Source organism: Pelodiscus sinensis, chromosome 1, assembly GCF_052426305.1.
Source record: "Pelodiscus sinensis isolate ZL-2025 chromosome 1, ASM5242630v1, whole genome shotgun sequence".
NCBI classification, from domain to species: Eukaryota; Metazoa; Chordata; order Testudines; family Trionychidae; genus Pelodiscus; species Pelodiscus sinensis.
In genome coordinates, this window is record NC_143052.1 from 129,893,764 (window position 1) to 129,916,737 (window position 22,974).

General features: G+C 47.8%; 1 protein-coding gene across 9 annotated transcripts in view; it reads left to right on the top strand.

Annotated features, from left to right (window-relative positions):
- The window catches only part of BCL2L14 (BCL2 like 14), a 56,243-nt gene extending 47,943 nt beyond the window's left edge, over nucleotides 1-8,300 (top strand). For 8 of the 9 annotated variants that reach the window (XM_075901052.2, XM_025180912.3, XM_075901083.2 and 5 more), the window contains 3 exons: nucleotides 3,350-3,420; nucleotides 5,023-5,295; nucleotides 6,113-8,299. In XM_075901052.2, coding sequence (XP_075757167.2) covers nucleotides 3,350-3,420; nucleotides 5,023-5,295; nucleotides 6,113-6,154 — 386 coding nt within the window. In that variant the 3' untranslated portion in view covers nucleotides 6,155-8,299. Of the gene's footprint in view, nucleotides 1-3,349; nucleotides 3,421-5,022; nucleotides 5,296-6,112 lie in introns of all 9 variants that reach the window. The other variant, XM_089771066.1, reaches the window with a different exon arrangement.
- The last annotated feature ends 14,674 nt before the right edge of the window (nucleotides 8,301-22,974 follow it).

The window sequence follows — 22,974 nt, forward strand, 5'->3', positions numbered from 1 at the left end:
ATGTGCATTTTCAAACTCTGAAACCATTGAGTCAAACAAGATGAGAGTATAATGCCTTGAAGACTTTTCGGTATAAGCGTGGAAATATCTATGATACACTAGTTGAAATGTCTGATGATCCTACCCTGACAGGATAGGACCTAGAGAAATGATCTGAGGTAAATAGGATGAGGTTTAATGAGGACAAATACAAAGTACTCCACTTAGGAAGGAACAATCCATTTCACACATGCAGAATGGGAAGCGATTGTCTAGGAAGGAGTACTGCAGAAAGGGATCTAGGGGTCATAGTGGATCACAAGTTAAATTTGAGTCAACAATGACACTTTTGCCAAAAAAAAAAAAAAAAAAAGGCAAACATGATTCTGGGATGCATTAACCAGAGTGTTGTGAGCAAGATACGAGAAGTCATTCTTCTGCTCTACTCTGCACTGATTAGGCCTCAGCTGGAGTTGTGTCCTGTTTTGGGCACCACATTTCAAGAAAGATGTGGAAAAATTGGAGACAGTCCAAAGAAGAGCAACAAAAATGATTAAAGGTCTAGAAAACATGAGCTATGAGGGAAGACTGAAAGAACTGGGCTTATTTAGTTTGGAAAGGAAAAGACTGAGGGGGACATGATAGCAGTTTTCAAGTATCTAAAAAGGTGTTACAAGAAGAAGAGAGACAAATTGTTCTCCTTGGCCTCTGAAGATAAGAAAAGAAGCAATGGGCTTAAATTGCAGCAAAGGAGACTTAAGTTGAACATTAGGAAAAACTTCCTGCCTGTCAAGGTGGTTAAACACTGGAATAAATTACCTAGAGAGGTTGTGGAATCTCCATCACTGGAGGTATTTAAGAGCCAATTCGACACCTACCAGGGATAGTCTAGACCAGTGTTTCTGAAATTGTTCTGCAGAATCACTTTCAGAAAGACATTAACTGGCCGCCCCGGTTTGTTTATGTACCGGTGCTGCATCCATGGAGCCTTGCGGCTCCCATTGGCTCTGTTTTGTCCTTTGGAGCCAAGGGAAGCAATGGCCCGGCCTACGCCACTTCTCATGTCTCCCCTTGGCTGCAAAGGATGAAATGGAGCCAATGGTAGCCACAAATCTCCATGGCTGCGGCACCGGTACATAAACAAACCGGGGCAGCCAGTTAATGTGTTTCTGAGAGCGATTCCATGAAACACTTTCAGAAACACTGATCTAGATGGTGCTTGGTCCTGCTGTGAGGACAGGGGACTGGACTTCATGACCTCTTGAGGTCTCTTCCAGTTCTAGGATTCTATGATCTGTCAATATGGTGTGTGCAGATACAGAAGCTTTTGCAAATTCAAATGTGTAGTTTCACTCTTTTTGTGGTATGATATCTTATTTGAAATTAACTTTACCAGTAAGAAACTTTGGGCAAAGGACTTGACATACATTGTGCTATACCATAGCTGCAATAGACCAAAACATTCCTGGCAGAATGCAGAAGTGCTGAATCATTTGAAAAGACAAGGGTAGATGCTTGTTGAACTACCAAACAGACTTTGAACTAGAACCAGCCTGTTTTTGGAGAAAGAAGCAATAGTTCACATACAAGGCAAAAAATAAATGCGTTCAAGATCCAAAACAAAAATTCAAAGTAAACTTCTATTTTTCAGTCCTAAATACAGCGATCCAGTCACTTAATGAACGATTTGCGCAGATACAGCAACTTGATTCAGTATTTGGTTTCCTCAACAATGTGCACAGTTTGCAAAATAAGACTTCAAAGCAGATATTAGAACATTGCTAGAATTACAACATGGAAATTCAAAAGATATTGATGCGGTAGATTTGTGCAGTGAACTAAAGGCTATTTCACAGCTACTTCCAAGCTGTCTTACACTTCAAGATATACTGAACACAGCCTCGCAGCTTTCCCACCATCCTCATTGATCTTTGAATTCTCTTGGCTCTTCCAGTTTCTGTTAGTGGGGAGTGTAGCTTTTCAAAATTAAAATTGATAAAGACATGCCTTTGTTCTTCCGTGCTGAAAGAGAGACTCTTTGGACTGGCCACCATCTCAACAGAACATGAAATGTCTGAGACAAAGTTTCAAAGTTAACTTATTGCCCAATTTGTGAAAGCAAAAGCACAAAAAGCAACGTTCTAAATGTTTACACACATCAATGGCAAAAGGGTTACAACTCAACCAGATTTCATTCCGTTTCAAGGAACGATATGAATGGATATTCATAGCTTCCCAAAAATCAGTTCTTTTTGAGAGAAAGACAGTTGCAACTGTTTATGGCAGTGACCCAAAAGACTGTGTACAAGTCAAAATAGTTAAAACGTTAAAGTGTCATCTCCAGAGCGGATCAATGAAAAGTAGAAAAAATTCAATACCTATTTTTATTTTTACGTTATTTCGAATGCCAAGTAAATAGAGGTGAAATTTGTATGACAGGTAGCATTTGGAAGTGCCATTGACATCATAGCCCCACTGTGCTTGCTGCTGCCCAAACGCTCAGTAGCACACAGTCCAGGCTAGCATAACACAGCCCTGGTTTCAGCTGGGGCCTCTGAATGGTACTGTAATGCAAATAGAGCTCTTGAGGTCTAAATTAAGGCAACAGAGAGCCTGGGTGGGGCACCAGAGGCACAGGTAGATAAAATAACTTGCCAAGGGTTCTACTTCAGGCTGAAGGCAGAGCCAGGAATAAAGTAGTAGTCTTGACGCCAGACCCACCGGACCAGGCTGCCTTCCACAAGGGAACAGCGCTGACTGCGGGATCCATGAGCTACGTTATAAACCGGGATCATTTTGCTTTTTGTGGTCTCAGGATTATTTCTCTTTTGGTGTGAGGTTTTGAGGGCTCTCTTCATTCAGAGGAGGACAGGCAGACATGGTAGCATGTTCCTTGCTCTGCTTGCTTGGCAAGCAAACTCGCCAGACCTTTCCAGAGCTATGACTAGCAGATATTGCTCCTGATTGGGGAAGGGAGGAAGGCGGAGGGAAAGCTTGTACTTCCAATAGCCACCTCAAGCTGTTGCCTCCAATTTCAGATACTCCTTGAAGTAAGAAAGATTAGCTGAGTGAGTAAACCGAGCCCCATTCCCTGACTGGAGCCAAACTATGTGGATTATTAAATGGCTGAATCTCGTAACCGATAAAGAACATTTCCTATTCCAACTGTGCTATAAACAGCTGCCTAAGACCTAAATGCAGGTCTTGTATAATTTTACCTAGTTCAAGCCACACAATGGGAGGTTTTTTTTTATTATTATAAAGCTGATCATTTTGCATGTGGTATGGACAATAAGCTAGTCCTTTAAGTCTGCTAGCTGGATCCTCCTAGAAGAAAGTAATAAAGGTTTTTATTTTTTTCTCCTTTCAGATGAAGAAGAGAGGATAATAGAAACAATAGTTGCACTGTTAAGACAAACAGGGGATAAACTGGAAGAAACGGTAATATATATACACTATGGGGCTGTGCCCTCTGCTTGCTACGCTCGCCAACCTCCCCCACCCCGCACCCAGCTGCTTTCGCTTTGCTGAGAGAGCCTGTTGACACTGATGACATCATTCTGTCACCCAGCAGGAACATTATCTATATGGGGTTTTTAATGGGCAGGAAGCTATGTGTATACTCCATTATGCATTTGCCAGTAGTTAATGCTATGAATAAGGTTGCAAAACCATTTCTGTTCTGAACCCTTATTTTCACACATTTCTCCAGATGCTCCCCACGCTTCCATTTGTAAACTTTTGAAAACTTTATTTTTACTGCGTTTACATCTCATTTCATGACTTTGATGTGTGAGTTGCATGCAAGATTTATCCCTGTCATATAGGGTGATATGTTCGGATGCTAGGGTCTGCAAATCTGTATTTATTCATTTATTTATTCATGCCATGTAAACGCAAATAAATTGTTTCCTCTAAGCTTAGGAACTTTTTAATTTTAAGAATAACTGAAAGGTACCGACATCAAAACCTGAAACGTTTTTACAGGTTGGACCTCCCTGGTCTGGCCCCCTCAACACCAGACTAGTCTGAGATGAGGAATTTTTGTGAGCCATGTGAGGTCGTTTCAAGCCTCCTGCTGCCAGCACCCCCTCACAGGCTTCCTGGCTCCCCCTGCAGTCCAGCTGAGCCACACACTGGCTCCTGGCCCCTCCCCAGCCCAGATGAGCCATGTGCCAGCTCCCAGCCCCCCTACCCCCTGCTGCCCAACTGAGCCACATGCCAGCTTCCAGGCCCCCACCTTCCTGCAGCACACTAGAACTCTCTGATCCTGGAACATCCATGGTCATGCTGGACCATGTATGTTCCCAGACCAGAGAATCCTGGCTTTTAGAGGTACAACCTGTACTTCAGTCTATTTTCCTTTTGTCGTTAACAATACAAACAATACGTTAAGGCTGGTGTCACCCTTCTCCCTCCATGAGCCTGGAACCTCAGGCAGTCATGTGGGTCACCTGCCCCAGGAAATTAAACAAATACTCTCTGACCTTATAGTTGTAGAGGGGAAATCTTTCGAGTTTTAGTGTTTGAAAATTCTACCCTGAGCTTGTGCAATGAGCCTCTGACAGGGGTTGAGCTGAGACAGGGGTTTTCAGCATTAAAGATGTCTCTGCCAATTAACTCCTGTAGCTGGTAGTGGGAGTAGACTCTTGTCCTCTACACTGACAAGCCACCCAGAAGGAGGACATGTTAGACCTTGACCCAATAGGTTTCATATATAGTCAGTCATGTCATTGAGAGCACAGTCCTGTGCACTTTACTCATGCAAGTAATCCCTGCTAAAGTCAATGGGACTGTGTGAATAAAGTAACTCCTCTGTGTAAGTTTGATAACTCATGGGTAAGTTTGCAGGATCAGCCCTTAAGCCTGAAAGCGCAGACTTCTCCAGGAATGTGGTCCAACAACAAAGAAGTTGTTGAATGCAGACTTCATAGAAACACTAGGATGGACTTTACTTTTCTAAGCACTACGTTCCCCCTCAGTAAAACTCCCTGTATTATTTACCAATAGCTATAATGGACTAATTGTTATCCTCATTTTCAGATAAAACAGGACAAAACTTTCTACTGCTGCATCACGAAGATGCTCTCCTATTCCTTCTTCAAGAAACTCACTGATCAGTACCTGGAGGAAGTCCCACAAGGTTCCACCAAGGAGACGGAAGACAAAATACAATGCACCAAAGCTGCCTTTGCGATGGAAGTTACGACCAGACTTACCGCCGTGGACAACCACCCAATGAATGCGGTTCTGGGGTTTGGAGTGAAGTACCTCAAAGAACATTTTAGCCCTTGGATTCAGAACCATGGTGGATGGGTATGCGATTTATTTCTTTAGAATTATAGGCTTGCCCGCCTATATGCAATGAACTTTTTTGGATGGAAAACGGATGTTAGAAAATTGTATTGCTCAGATATCTTTGTTTAGAGGATATGAATAGTCAGGGACTATATTACGTGACATAACCAACTCTTACTTGTGATCCCCCTCACACAAGACCTCTCAATCTTTCCACAGTAAGGCCCAAATTCTCAGAGAGATGTGTTACTGATTTCAATTGGAGTCAGGAACCTTTGAGGATCTGGGCTATAGTCCTTTAACCCTGCCATGTGACCAACCAGCATGGCCCCCTTCGACCATGTAGATTCCTAATTCTCAACATCCTTGCTCCTGAAAGTTCCTTAGTCTCTCTTCAGTCTCAGGTTTCTGCCCTCTCTCCTGCGGAATGCATTCCCACTTCTGTGCCCCTAACAGCATCTCTCCTTTCAACTACATCCTTAGAGGCCATCGTTTTACAAAGCCCTCCTAGGCAGATTTCCTCCCCAGCAAGGCCTCTGCCCCCAAGCTGCTGCCCCCATAACTCTTGTGCCTGCATGTGGTTGCATGCTCCTCGGGCAAAGGGCCTTGTCATTATGTGTTCTGCAAGGCAGCGTGCTCAGCTGAGATGCTGTATAAATATGTTGCAGCTGTAGACGCTGCAGCAATTGATTGCTGGCATGTGCAGAGGTGTGGTAGATGGGGCCCACTGGTCAGCAGTGGAGGAATCCATTGTTCTGATGCACACATTGACAGCATTTGAAAGGGGGTTATGGTCACACCTCATATTTTACCTGGTCCTTTTCTTCTCTTGCAGGAAAAAGCCATGGAATTGTTGGACCAGGAAGAAGTAGAATAAACCTTGAGCAGATTCACTCTCCAGGGCATTTAATGGCCTTGGCCAGGCAGACAGGTAGCTTTACAACAGTGCAATGCCAGAGTGACTTGAAAGAGGATGACTGAGGAGGAGAGGGCAAGGACACTGAGGTCCTTTAAAGGAAGGAAGTGTGATTACTCTTCAAACCTTCTGTTAATGTGAAAAGTAAATCAACATGTAGGAAAATAAGACTAGCTCCTTTTCTCAGGGCAAGTAAATACCTCACTGGCGCTAGTGGGACACCATGTGGCTTATCTGACTTCAGATGCCTTTTTAAGCACTTTCATGGACGTATCTTAAGGTTCAGGTGGAAAATACCAATGTGTATAATCAATGCCAAGAAACCCGTGAGTGTAACCGAGCTACAGCTTCAAGACTTGATTTTTTTTTTATGTGCTCTGAACCCACTTATGGGGCTGGGTTTTTCCACAGAGGTTATCAGGTTAAATGCGGCATATGCTTTTCAGCAGCTGGCCTTTACTGCCACCATTTCCCCACTTACAATTACCTTGTCTCTTGCTCCTGCCATATACAGGAACCTGGATACAGGCCCATCCACTCTGTCTCCCACTCCCTGTCCAATTGGACCCTGTAAATGAGCAACCCCATTGATTGTGGTGGACTCTGTCCTCCTAAGCATTAATTTGGTTAGTAGTCCAGAAAATACTAGTATTGTGAAGGCCAAGTAATTCACGGAATTTAAATTGACCTTTGAATAGCAAGGAAATTTAGCCCGGTAGATTAGGTAAAAGGTAGATTAGGAAAACATCTGATGAAACAGTTAGTAACCAGATTTGGAACTTTGACCAGTGAGAAGGAGCAATATAACTATAGTGCCTGACTCCAACTCTTATAATGGAGAGAATAAATATACAAGGGATGTGGCATTTAGATGAAGCACAACTGCCAGTGAAACCACTCCCATTCCTGTTCCTTGAGCTGTAGCCCACAAGGCTGACACTTAACTGGAAAGGGGAGAAATTTGGAACACTAACTGAAGTTGCAAAATCCTGGAGTTCCCTGCATTATTCTCCAAATAGTTATACTCTGTTGAAAGACTCTCCCTCTATATCTCCTTATTCTCCATTCGTTGTAGTCACAGGAGACACTGTAAATGTTGGCTAGAGGAAAGAACATGCTAACTTCTAAACAGCCAATTAATCTGAATTAAAAGACCAGAAAGACTTTAAATTCTGTGAAAATATGCCAGTCTTTGAGTGATAATCAAGAACCAACAGGGATCAAGTATCTTTCTAATACATTATTTAAATTAACCTTGAAGACCTGGTGTAACAAGCTGTCTCTAGCCTCAGCTACCCTGGGCCTTAGTTTTCCAAAGCGATTTGTGATTTTTTAATTTCTTAATTTGACTCTGCTAAAAAAAAAAGGGCCTGAGGGTTTTGCTGTTTTCTTATGACCAGCCCTCCTCACCTGTGTGGCAACTCTGATAAGTTAGGCCACAGCCATAGATCATCCAATAGCTGGTGTAATACAGCATGCACAATGTGACTGCAATGGTGAGGTGCACCCTGGAGTGAGCGTGGAATTTAGTCCAATCAGCTCATGGCCTGAGCCAAGTGCATAAGGCTAGAGCTGTATTTGCTTTAATGTGTGCTTTGGCCATGCAAGGACCAGTTTATTATTAAGTAAGCTGGATCCTGAGTGGGGGGAGAGCTATTTATTTTCACTTCCTTGACTCTGTCTAGTGGTCAGCAGGTCTGCACAGTGTTGTTTTTAATGTGCTGCAAGTGAACTAGCAGCACTAGATTCCCCATCCCTCTTCTGGGGTGGAGCTGCTAGTGCATGAGTTGCTCACCAAGAACAACAGAGAGTAGAAAGTTGCCTTGAATGTGACAGTGACGATGAGGCAGCCAGAAATAAGCAGCTGCTCTTTATTTTGCTCAGTGATCGTGGGCTGGAACAAGAGGGGTTTTTTCCTCCAGTAGCGGCTGCAGGGATCAGTGCAAAGGTCTGTCACCCCCTGGCACTAGAGACAATGGCTTTGGTTCACTGTCGTGTACACAATTACACATTGTTCTTGTAATTTCATTAATTGAAAAATGTCCTTGCTGAGTCAAACAGGGGTTATCCCTGATGAATAAAAAGTGCAATTATAAAACTACTTGTTTTGGGGGTTTTTTGGCTGGGGGAGAGGGGGGCTAACAGTTACCCTATTTGGTGCCGTTATCTCTAAGCCTACCCAAGGATCTGCATTCCAGTCTTGAGAGGGGGTTCCCTGTGGCTCTTACCACTGACATTGTGTGTATGGGGCAGAGGGGTTTTACTGAGTCAGACAGTGCCTTGTGGGAGGGTAGCTCAAGTAGGTTTAACCAGAGCAGCATTTTCCTAGAGAAACAAAATCAGCTTTAAAATGGGGGGGAGAGGGGAGAACTGAGGTGTTCAAGTTGCAAAAGCCATGTTTAGAAATGAGCACAACTGGCACCAGGATGACTTTTGTTCAAAGGGTAATAACTGTTCCCTCCAGGAGGCATAGTCCCAAGCCCTACACAGTGGTCATGTTAGTATTTATCACCTGAGGCTAACGCAGGGCTAGGCAAGATGCAGCCCAGGGACCAGGTCTGGCCTGCCTGACACTTTTATCTGGCCCATGTCCTGCAGCTGGCTGCTTTGTTTATATCCTGCTGCCCATGCCACCAAATTTCCAGGTGGCAGCACACGCCCCAGGAGCCTGTTTACATGGCTCACCGTTGCAGTGCTACCCCGGCAGGGGCTGGAGCACCAAGCTTTTAAAATAGCCCCAGCAACATGCTAGCAGCGGGGCTGGGAGCTATGAGCCCTTTGCTCTGTTTTTAATTCAAAGCCTCTGGCCTCAGACAACTCTTGGGGGAAGCTAGTCCCCAGCCCTGCCCCAGCCCCCACCCCCTTCTGGGAGTGGAGCTGTCCCATGACCTCATATCAAAACTCATTAAGGCTCCCCTCCCTCTGCAAAAATGATTGTCCACCCCTAAGCCTACCCATGAGTCCCCTCTATGGCTGTGTCTACACTGACAGCTTCTTGCGCAAGAACATCTTGCACAAGGGTTCTTACGCAAGAAAACATCCACACTGCCATGTGCAAGTTGTGCTTTTGTGCAAGAGCATCCATGGCAGTGTGGATACTCTCTTGCGCAAGAAAGCTCTGATGGCCATTTTAGCCATGGGGCTTTCTTGCACAAGAAACCCCTGCGAGCGTCCACACTGCCCTCTTGCGCAAGAGCTCCTGTGCAAGAGGGCTTACACCTGTTTAAAAAAGGAGTGTAGGTCTTGCGCAAGAAGTCCTGGCTTACCACGCCGTACTGTAAATCTTCTTGTGCAAGAGCAGGTGGGCAGTGTGGATGCTTTCTGGAAGAACAGCCATTCTTCTGCAATAACCCACCAATGTAGACATAGCCTGTGGGTCTAGATGGACAGCCGGCATATAGATGCAAGGGTCTCTGCAGTGGGTATGGTGACTACTGTACTAGCTTATGCAGAACAGGAGGTGCTGAAGAGATACCTCAGAACAAACATTTCACCTCTCCGTTATGTACCACTATACTTTTCAGAGACCAGCAGCATGCTCAATTCCAAGAGCTATCTAGCTATGCATATGTGAGTGTGGAATTTAGTCCAGTCAGCTCATTGCCTGAATCAAGTGCATAATGCTAAAGAGGTACTTAGCCTACTGTACATTTTGGCCAAGCAAAGACCAGTTTATTATTCCACAATGTATTCAGCATAGCAAATGTTAAAGCACAGGGCCCTAGCTGCATAACAGCCTGTGATCACAGCTTTCCTGGCCAGCCATCTCCTTTGCCTTTGTGGGAGGACAGCTCTCCTCCTGGGTCCCTGGTAGGCAAATCAGCAAGATAAAACAGAGAACTAGGAGTTTGGGGAAAGGGGAAGAGAAACTCAATAGGCAGCATTGTCCAAAAAGGAAACATACTGGCTAGAGCTAGTTGTATTAAAAAGGCTCGTGATTGGGAGTTAAAAGTTCACAGCTAATTGGAGAGAGAGAGAGAAAAAACACGTGTGAGTGACAACTTCCCCCACCTGCATCAATCCAGCTGAGAGCATTAAAGCTGCTTTGTGTAGGAGATGTGCTACATGTTGCAGTTACATCAAATGCAGCTGAGGGGTGCCAGGAAGTGCAGCTTTATGTCTGATGCCCAGCACAATGGGAGGCAGGGCCTTATGATCCTGACTGGGGTTCCTGGAATAAAGGTGTTAAATGCTAATCAACCAATACTAGAGCGGGAGAGACTGACCGTGCAGCTGTCTGCCACAACGCTCTCACAGTGGGCACAGGCAGAACGGGAGGCGTTTCAATCCTCCGATGTGGACAGTCCCCCTTGAAGTGTCTCACTTTCTGCGGTTCGTCATGCCCCTGAAGGGGGAGTGGCAGGCAGCAGTACTGATGCAGAAGAGCATTCCTACTAGGCCCAGCCCCATCTCCTGTAACAGTCCTGCTGTACCTCAGCCCTAGCACAAATGCTGTTCTGGCTACTTGAGGGCACAGAAAGGGGTGGGGATGCTGTCGTGAGGAAATGGCAGGACTGCCCGGGTCTCTAGGAGACTTGAATTTGCCATTGTCTCGCTCCTCTGCTCAGACCAAACGCCAAAGCCGGCCTCTTCTGCACCTCTCACCAGTGTTATGTTCTGAAAGGCAGGGTGAGGAGGCCCCACATCAGCAAAGGGCTCACCTTGCCCCGCCCCACTGTGCCTGCAACCAATGCCTGACCTGGAAGGGAAATAAAAGGAGAGAGGCTGGCTCAGTTCAGGGCTGACAGATCATGAAGAAGCTTGGCCTGTAAGTGGGCCTGCTGGCTGGGGCAACCAGGGGGGAGGAGCAGTTAGACAGACAGATGTGTGTGCGCACAAACACATATTCCTACCTACCTTTCCCCCCCCCCCCACACACACACACACAGGGAATGGGCACTGCACAAGTAGAAGAAAAGGCAAGAATGGCCCCTGGGAATGCTAGCGGGCAGCCCCATATTAAGGTGGGTCTGCAGTGGACAGCAGGGATAGATTGTTGCCCAGGGAGACCCATGGTCACATCACAGCTAGGGGTGTGAAAAGTTAACCCTAAGCATTACTCTTCTGGATGACCACAGTAGCTGCCACCTGCGATGCATCCAGGCATGTTGCAGACAGGGCTGGGCTTGATTTAGTTGGGATTGGTCCTGCCTTGAGCAGGGGGCTGGACTTGATGACCTTCTGAGGTCTCTGCCAGCTCTATGGTTCTATGAGCAGCCTCTGCCTGCAGCGGAGGGGCCATATCAGCCCGGTCTTGGCAGGCCAGGGGACACTCCAGCCTAGTGGGGTTGAAATAGCCCCCACCCTCACCCCGTTCCCTACCCACATTCCCTTCAATTGGTTAAACGTCACATTAACCAATTAAATGGGATTTTATATCCCTAGTCACAGCCCACAAGGGGATGCTGCTTCAGCCACTAGCAGCAGGACACACAGAGAAGCAAGCTATGGGAGAGAGTCAATTTTCTCTGCTAGCTGACTGCTCCCGTGGAAAGTAAGTGCCTTAAACCAGCATGTCCCACACTAAACACACGCAGATGTGCCGACCATTCTCTGTATTTAACAGCTGGTTAAAAAAAAAACCCCCACAGCCCTGGTGAATTCAAGAAGCCAGGGCCTGGTTTGCCCTTAAATCTTAGCATCACCGAGCTATGGTGCTTGGGGCTAGTGTCAACTTAACTACCCAGGCTGGGGCAGAGTGTTGTGGTGGAAAAGAGGATGCTGGCTCTGGGAGGGGCTCCAAGTTGGGGCAGAGTATTGGGGTGCAGGTGGAGGAGTGAGATGCAAGCACCCAGGTCAAGGGGGAAAAAACCCTGAATGCTTATGGGAAACAGGGCTTTCCCTTTCCCTCCAACATGCAAGACAGCTGCCTCCCAGGCTGGAGGACCAAGAGAAAACCTGTGTGGGTGGGCATGACACAGGGCATGGTGCAATTTGCTTGACTACAACCCTGGTAATGGGGTGGTCTGGGCTGTTGCTTAACTCTGTGCTCCTAGCTGAGGCCCTGTCTTCTCAGTGCTCACGGGCACCAGCCCCAAGTCCCCTTGGCAGCTGCTTAGCAGATTGGTTAGAATCCCCCCACCTCAGAACTCCCTGCTGAGAGGGGCAGCCTTGTTTCCTGAGGCTGTGGGGGCCGGACTCAGAGAAATACCTTCTTGCTGGTCAGATCCCAGCTTAGCTCCCTGCGCACCAGCTGTCTTCCTGAACACGCTCACAGGGCAGTCAGGAGGGGAGGAGGCAGCAGCCAAAGGAGGAGATGGCAAATTGCTGGCAGGGGCAGCAAAAGCGTGGGAGGAAGCAACAGCAAAAGGGTGAAAGGGCCTGCAGGGGTGAAGGCAGCAGCAGCAGGAAGGATGAAAAGTGGAGTAGGCCCAAGAGAAGGGAGGGGAGAGGACTAGCAAAAACTAAGGGGCAAGTGGGAGAGAGAGGAGCCAATGGTGGGGAAGGGTCAGCAGTAGCGGAAAAGCAATGGGGCAGGAGGACAAGGCACATCTAGCACATGACAAAGCTGCCAGAGTAGCGTGTTCTCCAGTGGCCAAAGGAGCTCAGTGGAGACCTGGCTGCCCAGCCCCTCCCTCACTCTGCATGGTCGCTGCAATAGCCCTTCTCCTGGTTGGAGACATGTGAACAGCTCATGATCTGTAGAGTTCCATTGCTGGTCTCTCCTGGGGCTCCATGAAAGGGGGAAGGAGGGGCCCCTAGTTTATCAAGCTGGGGGAGGTTCAGAGGACATCGTGCCTGCCGCCTACCCCACCCCACGGCGGAACGACGAAACCCCAGCACGTATCATGTTGTACAGAAGCCCAAATCAATTCGACAGGGAAACCAGCTCTGCTGAAGCTTTGAACAGGAGTGGGGCAAGGTTGGATGAAGTGTGGGGTCAGCGAAGGGAAGGTGGATCGTGGGGAGATGGGGAGCCAGGGTCCTAGGGAAGAGGAAGGAGATTATGAAGAGCAGGGGAGGTGAGCGGCAGGAAACAGGGATCATGTGGAACAGACAGATAGGAGTGGGGCTGGGAGCAGAAGGGAGCCAAATATGGGATAATAAGGGGTTGCCATTGTAGCTTATTTTGCTGTGATATGCTGATACAAACACTGGTTGTGTTGGTCCCACAGACAATTCACGCTGATAACCATCCCAGTCCCATGCTCTCCTTGCCGAGGAACTGACTAGATTTTCTTGGGGAGGGCAAAGGCACCCCCACCTTTCCCTGTTCAGTATTCTGGTCATTGCCCAAAATGAGCAGAATGAAGGGTGGTGTTATCCCTGTGCCGACATTTTGAATTCTCAGGGAGCAGACAATCACGCCATCCCCCTGCCTGGCAGGGAGCACCAGGCTCAGTGCTGGACGCAGGCTCTGCTCCTCGCATGGTATTTCAAAGCCCCAGTCAGGAGACGGCCGTTTTCATTTCATGCTGTGGCCCTTACCAAGGTGGCTGTTTCTGTGAACCCTCTACGGGCTCTGCCATGCTCATGCGGCTCTCTGTTTAGCATGGGGTTGGTACGCGCCTTGCGCGTGTGTGGATTGACCTGTAGAGGTCTTATCTAATCCAGGCTGTTCTCAATTTGGGGCTTCCTTTGACTGGCAATATAGGTTCCCTTCCCCCCACGCCTGTGATCAACTGCCTGGGGAGAACTGGCCTATCCCCATCCTCTTCCCATTGCATCAGATCTGGACCCTTTTTTTTTGTTAGGAGAGCTGTCTGCAAAGACCAATATCAATTAATTGTCATTTTTCTGTTTCCTATTGTAGATACAGCTCTGTATTAATCATTTTCATATGAGTATGGATCATCTTCATATAATCTCTGTAATAAGTTTTTAATTTTGTATCAAGTCCTTTTATATAGCTTTGTGTTAAGTCCTTTCACACAGAAACTTTTAACCTTCTCATAAAGGCTTTGTATTAAGCCTTTTGTATTAAGTCTTGGTAGAATAGTCCCTAAAAGTATGTAAGACAAAGAGAACGTCTTTGTAACCAGAATAAATCTCTCCTCTTTTACTATATAACTGATTGCCCTGTTGCATGAATGAGGTGTGAATGGATAAGGTATGGAAGGCAAGCACCTCTGGGCAGTTGCAAGGGTGGAGAGGGGATGGAAGCCAGATCCAAGAACAATGAGACCTGTTAAGGGGGCCCATTGAAAGAAGATTGGACATATGGACGGCCTTGAAAGTCAGCAGCAAGTGCCTGTTTTTGAAAGCATCCTGTTTGAAGGTGAATTGAGACACCACCCTGAAAAAGACACCACAGATGTCTAATGGCATAGGCATATAATGACTCACACAGATTTTGCATATGATGACTAACTGCTATAGATTTGCATGAGAGGGAAGCCATTAGAAATCTAAGGCAGTGGTCTCCAACCTTTTTAAGCATGAGATCACTTTTTTAATTTAATGGCAATCCAAGATCACTCTCAAACCCAAATACCCTTGCCCTGCCTCCTTCCCACCCCTCCTCTGAGGCCCGGCCTCTGCTCCCTCCATCTTCCCTCCCCCATCCTCACTCACTTTTATCAAGCTGGGGACAGGAGTTTGGGGTGCAGGAGGGATTCAGGACTGGGGCCAGTGTTTGGAATGTAGGCTTCAGCTGGGCACCACTTACCACAGGTGATTTCTGGGTGGTGGTGCAGGGGGCTAAGGCAGGCTCACCTCTGTCCTAGCCCTGCACCACTCCCAAAAGCAGCCAGCAAACTCTCTCCATCTCTGCCCCCCTCTGGTCTGTGGAGGTGGAGGTGGAGGTGGAGGGTGGAGGGAGGGGGGAGGGGCACCCTGAGATCAATACCCCTCTTTCTCTTCTTTCCATGCCCTGCACAGCAAGCAGGAGGCTCCCACAGGACAAGGGGCAGCTCCAAGGTAGGGGGCAGGAGCAGCACAGTAGTGCTGAGAGGGGCAGCTGAAGTGCATTCTTCACTCAATGCACAGTCAACCTGTGGAACTCCTTGCCAGAGGATGTGGTGAAGGCTAGGACTTTAGCAGGGTTCCAAAAAGAGCTAGATAGATTCATGGAGGTTAGGTCCATCAATGGCTATTATTAGCCAGGATGGGTAGGAATGGTGTCCCCAGTCTTTGTCTGGAAATGGATGACAGGGGAGGGATCATGTGATGGTTACAGGTTGTGTTCCCTCCCTCTGGGGCATCTGGCATTGGCCACTGTCGGCAGACAGGATACAGGATACTAGGCTAGATGGACCTTTGGTCTGACCCAGTATGGCCGTTCTTATATCCCCTCCCCCAGTGTTTCATTAATGGAATACAAATGTATGATGTTATACCAATGCAAGACCCTTGTATAATTTACTGATCAATGGGACATTGTATGTTCTACATTCATGTTAGCCCTACACTGTATCTGCTTTGGTGTACCTTCTATTGGATGGTACATCGGAGACATTTACCATTGGGGAGTTGTCAAGTGGAGGAGTAAAGCAGTAATTATTATAAACAATGATTGCTAAGGACGAAGTAATAAGGGCTTGTGTAATTAGAGCAAAAGGCCCCATGTTTGGTTTCTGTTTGTGACCATAAAGATTATGGATAAAATAATTCAAAAGCATCTATGTGACATAGGCACCTAAAGCCTTTCATTGAGATTTGGACATCCAAGGCAGCCCGGATCCTCAAAGTTATTTAGGCACTTAACTCCCAGTGACTACAATGAAGTAATGCACCTAGATGCTTTGGAAGTTCTGGGCCTAGTTACTTTTAAAAATGGGACTCCACATGGCTAGGGAGACCAACATAGAGGAGGGTGATGAAACTGTGTCCAGCTGCAACGGTATCATCCAACTCTGATCTCCTATTGTCTTCAGCAACTGCACCAACATGGTAGAAAACTCAGCACCTGTTCTCCATTCTCACCCGTGTTTAGGCAGAGTAAGGTCAACACCTGCTTGTCATACAAGATTTAGCGCACAAAGAGCCCATGTGGATCTGGGAAATTTGCTTTCACTAAGTGAAACCCACTTAAGAAAAACAAATTTTGGCAACTGGGAATTTGTATGTGCTCAGTACAAGTGTGTGATGATGCATCCAAGTATTAGTAAGGCCCAGGATGAAGTTCAGTACTGAGGGCAGGCCTGTGGTTTTAATTAAGGCCTGTCAGGAAAGATAATATCCCTTTATTGCACAGGGCCCATGGTGTTTGTCACGTTGGACAGTTTCTGCATTCAGTTCAAGGAGGCAAATTAGGCCCTAGTGCCAGGAGAAAATCAAACTGAGTGCCAGTTTTACCGACCAAAATTCAATGAGAGACAGGAAGAATTCATCATCTCCACAAAAACTTTGGAATCTGCATTGGAAAGACACTTCAGAAATCCCTGGAAAGGCTCTGAAGGAGAGTGACTCATGGTCTCTTTGAAGATTCCGTTTTCTTCTTTTTTTCCACTTATTAAATAGGTTCTAAGAGTCTCACCCCCCTCTTTCGCTCTAGTTGGAGGTCCCTTTATCACTGCCTGAAAGGCCACAGACAGCTTTTCCTTGTAACTTTGAAGGTGGGCCATTCTAGAACGGCGTCTCGCACTCCCTGGCTCTCCAAGGGCCCTGTGTCCCTAGCATTCGGAAGAAGCGATTGAGCCCAATGGCTACCACATTGTGGTAGGCACTGTGTTTTCTTCACTGACCTCGGAGGGATGAATATAAACCCCACTGCTCTGAACAGCCCTCATGATGCCCACAGACAGCAGTGAAAGCAGCCCCATGGAACGGGCAGCAGATCTAGTCATGTGGAGTATTAGTCAACACCTTCACTATTGCCAATAAGCAATTTGGTTTGTGGCTAACGTGCGCAACAAAAGGAAGCACGGGCAATTGCTTTAGGGCCTAGGGTTGGGGCTCGAGTGTGGCCATTGACTTGTTTGGAAGACTCAAAGGGTCTTCACTGCAAAACCCAACAAAGAACTGGGCAGCAAGTCTTAGAGCCCAGGGGCTCCAGATTTGGGCTTGCAGGGCCCGTGCTACAGCACTATAAATAGCACTGTAGACATTGCCTTTCAGAGCCCAGCTGGGAACACTGACACTGCTAACTTTCGCTCTGTAGTGCAAGTCCCACCACCTGGAATCTGTAGACTTAGGTGCAGAGTCTCACTGCCACGGTTGCAGATGTTTTTCTTTTTAAGTGTACACATGCAGATCTTAGCTATTGCAATGGTGTGTTCTTGCTGTACAGGCAGTCCCCGGGTTACGTACAAGATAGGGACTGTAGGTTTGTTCTTAAGTTGAATTTGTATGTAAGTCGGAACTGGCTCCAGATTCAGCCGCTGCTGAAACTGATCAGCGGCTGACTACAGGAAGCCCTAGGCAGAGTTGCTCTGCCCCCCGCTTCCTGGAATCAGCCGCTGATCAGTTTCAACAGCGGCTGAATCTGGACTCCTGGGACAGAACAGCTGGGGCGCTGCCGGGTAGGTCCCCGCAGGACCAACCCGGCAGCACCCCAGCTGCTCTACCCCAGGCGTCCCGCAAAAAAAGCCTGGTCTGCTGGGGGGGGGGGGGGGTGCACTAGCTGCGCCCCCTCCCCCCCAGCAGACCAGGGAGACCCGAGCAAAGCTGCGGAGGCACAGAGGTCCCGCCGCCTGTGCGTCTTTGCTCCTGTCTCCCTGCTGTGCTGGGGGGGAGTCCCCCCGACCACAGCAGGGAGACCCGAGCAAAGCCGCACAGGCGGTGGGACCCCGCTGCCCGTGCAGCTTTGCTCCTTTGCCCCGGAGCAAAGCCGCACAGGTGGCGGGGTCCCCCGCCTCTGTGGCTTTGCTCCGGGGCAAAGGAGCAAAGCCGCACGGCCAGCGGGGTCCCGCCGCCTGTGCGGCTTTGCTCGGGTCTCCCTGCTGTGCTGGGAAGTCCCCCCCAGCACACCAGGGAGACCCGGAGCAGCTTTTCTCGCCCCGGAGGACACGGTGGCGGGACCGGTGCACTCTGGGCGGTTCCGCCGCCCGCGAGCTCCGGGGCGAGAAAAGCCCCGTTCGTAAGTGCGGATCCGACATAAGTCAGATCCGTGTAAGTCGGGGACTGCCTGTAATTGTTTCCCAGGCGAAGGGAAACTATTGCTCAGTTTCTTTGCCTACATACGGAGATAGAGCAATAGATAAATAGAATGTAACCCCCAAAACTAGATCCTTTGACTAACTGGAATGGAAATGGACACAAACACCTACAATGAAACACGAAGAGGCAGATTTAGGTACGAGTGGGGTATCTGCAGTTCTTGTATAAAATGACAGAAGTTATAGATGGGGGAAAAAAATATCTGATCATTAAATCCATCCTCCTTGGAAGAACAAGACGTAAGAATCAACACACAATAAACCAGAGGTTTGGGGCACACCCAGGATTGGTCAGCAGGGCAAGCCATCTCCACTCACAACTCACCTCAGAGGGCTACACAGCTTCTGTGGCATTGTCAACCTCTGCCACTGTCATGCTGATTTCTGCTCCCAGCAGCCTCTATGTCCAGTGCTGGCTCCGCCCCCATCCTGAAAACGCCAGGCAGAAGGGGCAAGTATTGTGTCAAGTTTTGTCTGGGCTGGGGGAGAGTGAAACAACAAATTGTAACGCAAAGGAGGGGAGGGGGTTGACAACATTTGAAAACCACTGCATTCAATGGATACATTTGCAAGGCTAAGATCAAGCATATTGTTGCATCAGCAATACACGGAGTGTTAGGGCCATGGTACACTTTTACTATCAACAAAAAAAGTGGTTGCTTCTAGAGAGTTTTGGTCTTGTGAGTAACACTGCACCTTTTGTGGAGCTGGTTTATATTATGTTCCTCCCTGTTTTGCATGTAATTTCTCCCTATCCCAGGGTAGCATTCTCACTCAGATATGGCACAAAAGTCTTTAAAAAAATAGAGTGAGGAGGAGGAATAGACATGTCTGAAATCATTCCAGACCTGAAATGTCCCGTGCAACCATGTAACAAAGAACATGAACGTGCCAAAAAATCTCCACAACTAAAACAGTCTAGGTTTCCATTACTTAGAAGTGGTTGTCAGCAGCACTGCAGGGAGACAGACTCTGCCAGTACCCCATGAAAGCAACAGCAGCTAATCATGTGAAACAGCAAGATGAATGCCAGGTAATGAAAAACAAATGCCGAAGACTTTACCGGGTGTGCAGTAAGTCTTGCCTCTCCAGTCACGATAGTTTGACAGATACTTTGCCCATGGCTTTTTACAACCACACTCAGAGGTAGGTTTGATGGCTGATTTAAAGTCAACATAAGAAAATTAACAATAAGGACACAAGGATTTCTCTTCCCCCTTTATCTTTGTTCTGCTTTTTAAAGTGATCTAAAATGCAGGATGGTTTAAACATCAAAAAGGGAGGGAAATCAGCCCCAAAGAACAAACAGAAAAATGCTATCAGGGCAGCAGGAAAAAGCAAACTGCCCCCCCCCCTTTATATCTTTTCCCCTGGGCATACACAGAGGGGAAGGGTTAGAGACTTCATTCTGCTCCAGCTGAAAATCAAGAGCTTACCTCAGTGCAGTGTACTAAATACATGTCCTTGCCTACTCTCAGGCTGTGAAGGAATTTATTCTGTGGCAAGGGAAGGGGTAGTGGAGGCATAAAGGTCTGCGGGTGGGACACAAGCAGTCGGGGTTTCCATATTTCTAAAATCACAGGCCTTAGGATGGAGGTCTCCAGCAGCCCTGCTCACTGAGCCTTTGACACATGCTGGGGCGGAAAAGAGAAAGTCCTGGCAGGACACACAAAAGTCCTCTTCCCAAGGCCCAGCATTGTTCCCATGTAGGTAAGCTCAGGGCTGGGTTATGCTCCAGGGCTCTTGTGCTTTTGTTCAAATAGCAGAGAAACCTGCAGGATGTAGAGAGGTGGGTGCACTGAGGGATTTCTCTCAGGTTTTTCTCTCTGCCATACATGCTCTGCCTCCAGTTCCCAGAGACACTATTTGAAAACCCTACTTCTAAAAGCCCCTCCCCCAGCCTTGGAGGAGAGACGTCCTAAGTCCCCCTCTCCACGGTGGAGCATTTACCACCACTCTCCTTCATCTCTGCGCCTTGAACCAAGACCAGCCTGGACTCCTTCCAATGGATAAACCCCTTTTCAGCCCCCCTAACTAGAGCCTGGACCTCCTCATCCACACAACCACCAAAACCGTCTCCTCCCATTCTCTTTCTCCAAGCACTCAGCCATGACTGTTTTCCCAATGACGAAATCCTCCTGCTTCCACCATACATTTCCATTGTCTCGGCTGTTAGACTCTGCTGTCCCATCCCCCACACCCTCCAAACCATGCAGCTTCTCTCCACTCCACAAATCTCACTTGAAAACACCTTAGGGACCTTGTCCTGACCTCTGGTTTCTCAGTGTGCTCTGGTTGGAATCCACTTCCAGGTGGCGATACACAAAGGTGCTCCTTTTCCACATCCTAAAGGAGTCTCCTGCCCTTCAATGTTCAAGAGCCAGGCTAAGACCCCTCCCCCATCCCACCCTAAGTACTCCTCCAAAACCATCCCAGCAACCCTTCCATCCCCACCAGTGCCCTGTGCCCATACGTAAGAGAATAAAGTGTTGAAGAGCAAAGAAATCTGTTTCTAGCTTCTGAATCATACGTGAGAGACAGCTGGAGAAAAAGAAGGGGGAGGGGGAGAATTAGGAAATCTACATCAGTGGATGTCAGAGCATTTGATGCCTCATAAGACATTAACACATTTCATTTCCAGCCTTTCTACCCACAGCAGGTGTCACTTTCTGATCTTTTCTGCCTTTAATTCCTAGGGATATCGGCATAAAAAGGTGGGTATTTATCTCCTCATATCACCTGCTGTTTACTCCCCACCTGAAGTCAAATAACCCCATTTGTAACATCATGCTCACTTCCCCAGCAGCCAGTTGGGATTTCACAGAGAGGACCGCGATTGCTGCAGTTGACGAATGAGCCACAAAAGCCTATCCAACTCCTTAGCAAGCAAAGATCTGGTTTTCATTCAACACCCCAAGGCATAAGAACCACGGAAAGAAAAATGCAGGAAATAGTGCATAGGCAGAGCTTTCCAGGGATTACGCAATGCCCTTTACAAGTCAAAGTGAGACTGTATCAGGGCTGTCCAGTGCTTAGCAGGACAGGGACCATATTGCTCCTAGGTTGAGGCACAAGGCTTACAACTACTAAGACCTGTATTCCCCGTGGCTTGAGGATAGCCCTCTAAAATCTCCTCCTCAGTTCTTCATAGCCAGATCCCTCCAGTGTCCAAAATGCTGCCAGACAGCCACTATTCGTATTTTTAATGGTTTGCAATACAGTCATGCCCGAAGAGACCTATGGGGGTTGGAGCCCCATTGTGCTATGCACTGTGCACACCCCCATAGTGCAGGTCCCTCCCTACCCTAGCAACTGACAATATTCTAAACAGACAGGGCAGGGACAGCTTGGATGGGAGGGAGAACAGTCCCAGAGAAGTGGCAGATAGATTAGAACATCCAGCTCTGATTTCTGGTCTGCATCTTATTACTCCACTCATCGAGTTTTACAAGAAACTTGGCTGGCTTCCCTTTCTGTTGAGAAAAGCACACAAGGCAGTGCAGGAAAAAGTTACTGATGAGAAAGCTTTTCTCACTGACTCATCGCTGGGCCCGCGTGTTGAAGGGGAAGGCCCTGTTCTGCCCTCGTGTGCACAGGTGCAGGACTTAGGGACCACAGCAGAACTGGGCACTACAGCTTCCCAGTGACGGGTGGGCAGTTCTCAGGACTCCTTTCACAACAGCTTCTTCCTTTCAAAGTGCCTTTTCTCTCCTGATGTTGAAGGCCCTATATACCTTGCCAGCATCAGTCCTTCCAGCCGGGAAAAGGGGACAGCAATGCAACCCCCTATGACTCAGGTGTCAAGCACTGTACCTGCACTTTAAACAGAGACACCAGACAAAGTTTGGAAGGGGGAAACTGAGGCATGGGGCAGTGAAATGACTTGCCCAAGGTTGAACACTAGCCTCATGGTTGAACCATTGGCCTGAATCAACAGCTTCTGAGTGCCAGTTCAGTGCCCTATCCACCAGCCTCTGATCCTCCCCTAACTTCCTCACCTGCCTGTCACACTCTTCTCTGGGCCCCTCCACTTGTCTTATTGATAGAAACAAGCCATTTGCACTAGCATTCAAGACTCAGCATCCACTCTGTCCTGACTTGTATTTCTGCCTTAGCCTCTGCTACGTCCCTCCCCTTGGTCAGCTAACTGCACTGTCAGGCCCCCTATATCCCTCCTATCCTGTTTTCTTCTGTCCTGCCCAGTCACGTCTCACTGTGCCGTATCTCTAGGCATTAAATAACTAAAAGAACTGAGACCTTTATTTTTATGAGTCACTGGGAGGCCTTATTACTAAAACCTTTAGCTTCTCTTATCCTATCCCTGCCTCCTGTTGTTACTCTGACTTGCTGCTGCTCAGCTAGAATAACACTGGAAGTTCTTTGGGGCAGAACCCAAGCGTTCTTCTTGTGTGCGACAGTTATCACACCAGTGGATGCTGCCCAGGGAGTAAATCTGGAACTAAAGTGGGCTTGGCCTAGGCCCTGGGGCAATGAGGTGGGGGAGGAAGGGGCAGGGAGAGCCAGGTTTCGCCACTGAAAGATGGCTCCATATGCTTGTTGGTTTGAGGGAGCAAAGGGTTCTGGCAATATTGGCAAATGGGGGGCACCTACTTTCTGGGATCCTCTCACCTATGCCAACTTTAAAATCCTTCCCAGATGTCAAGCAGCCATTGAGTTCTACTGCAGTGCCCCCACCTGTCTCCTAAGAGTGCAGCTCGTGGGAACTCAGCTGAATCAGAATGA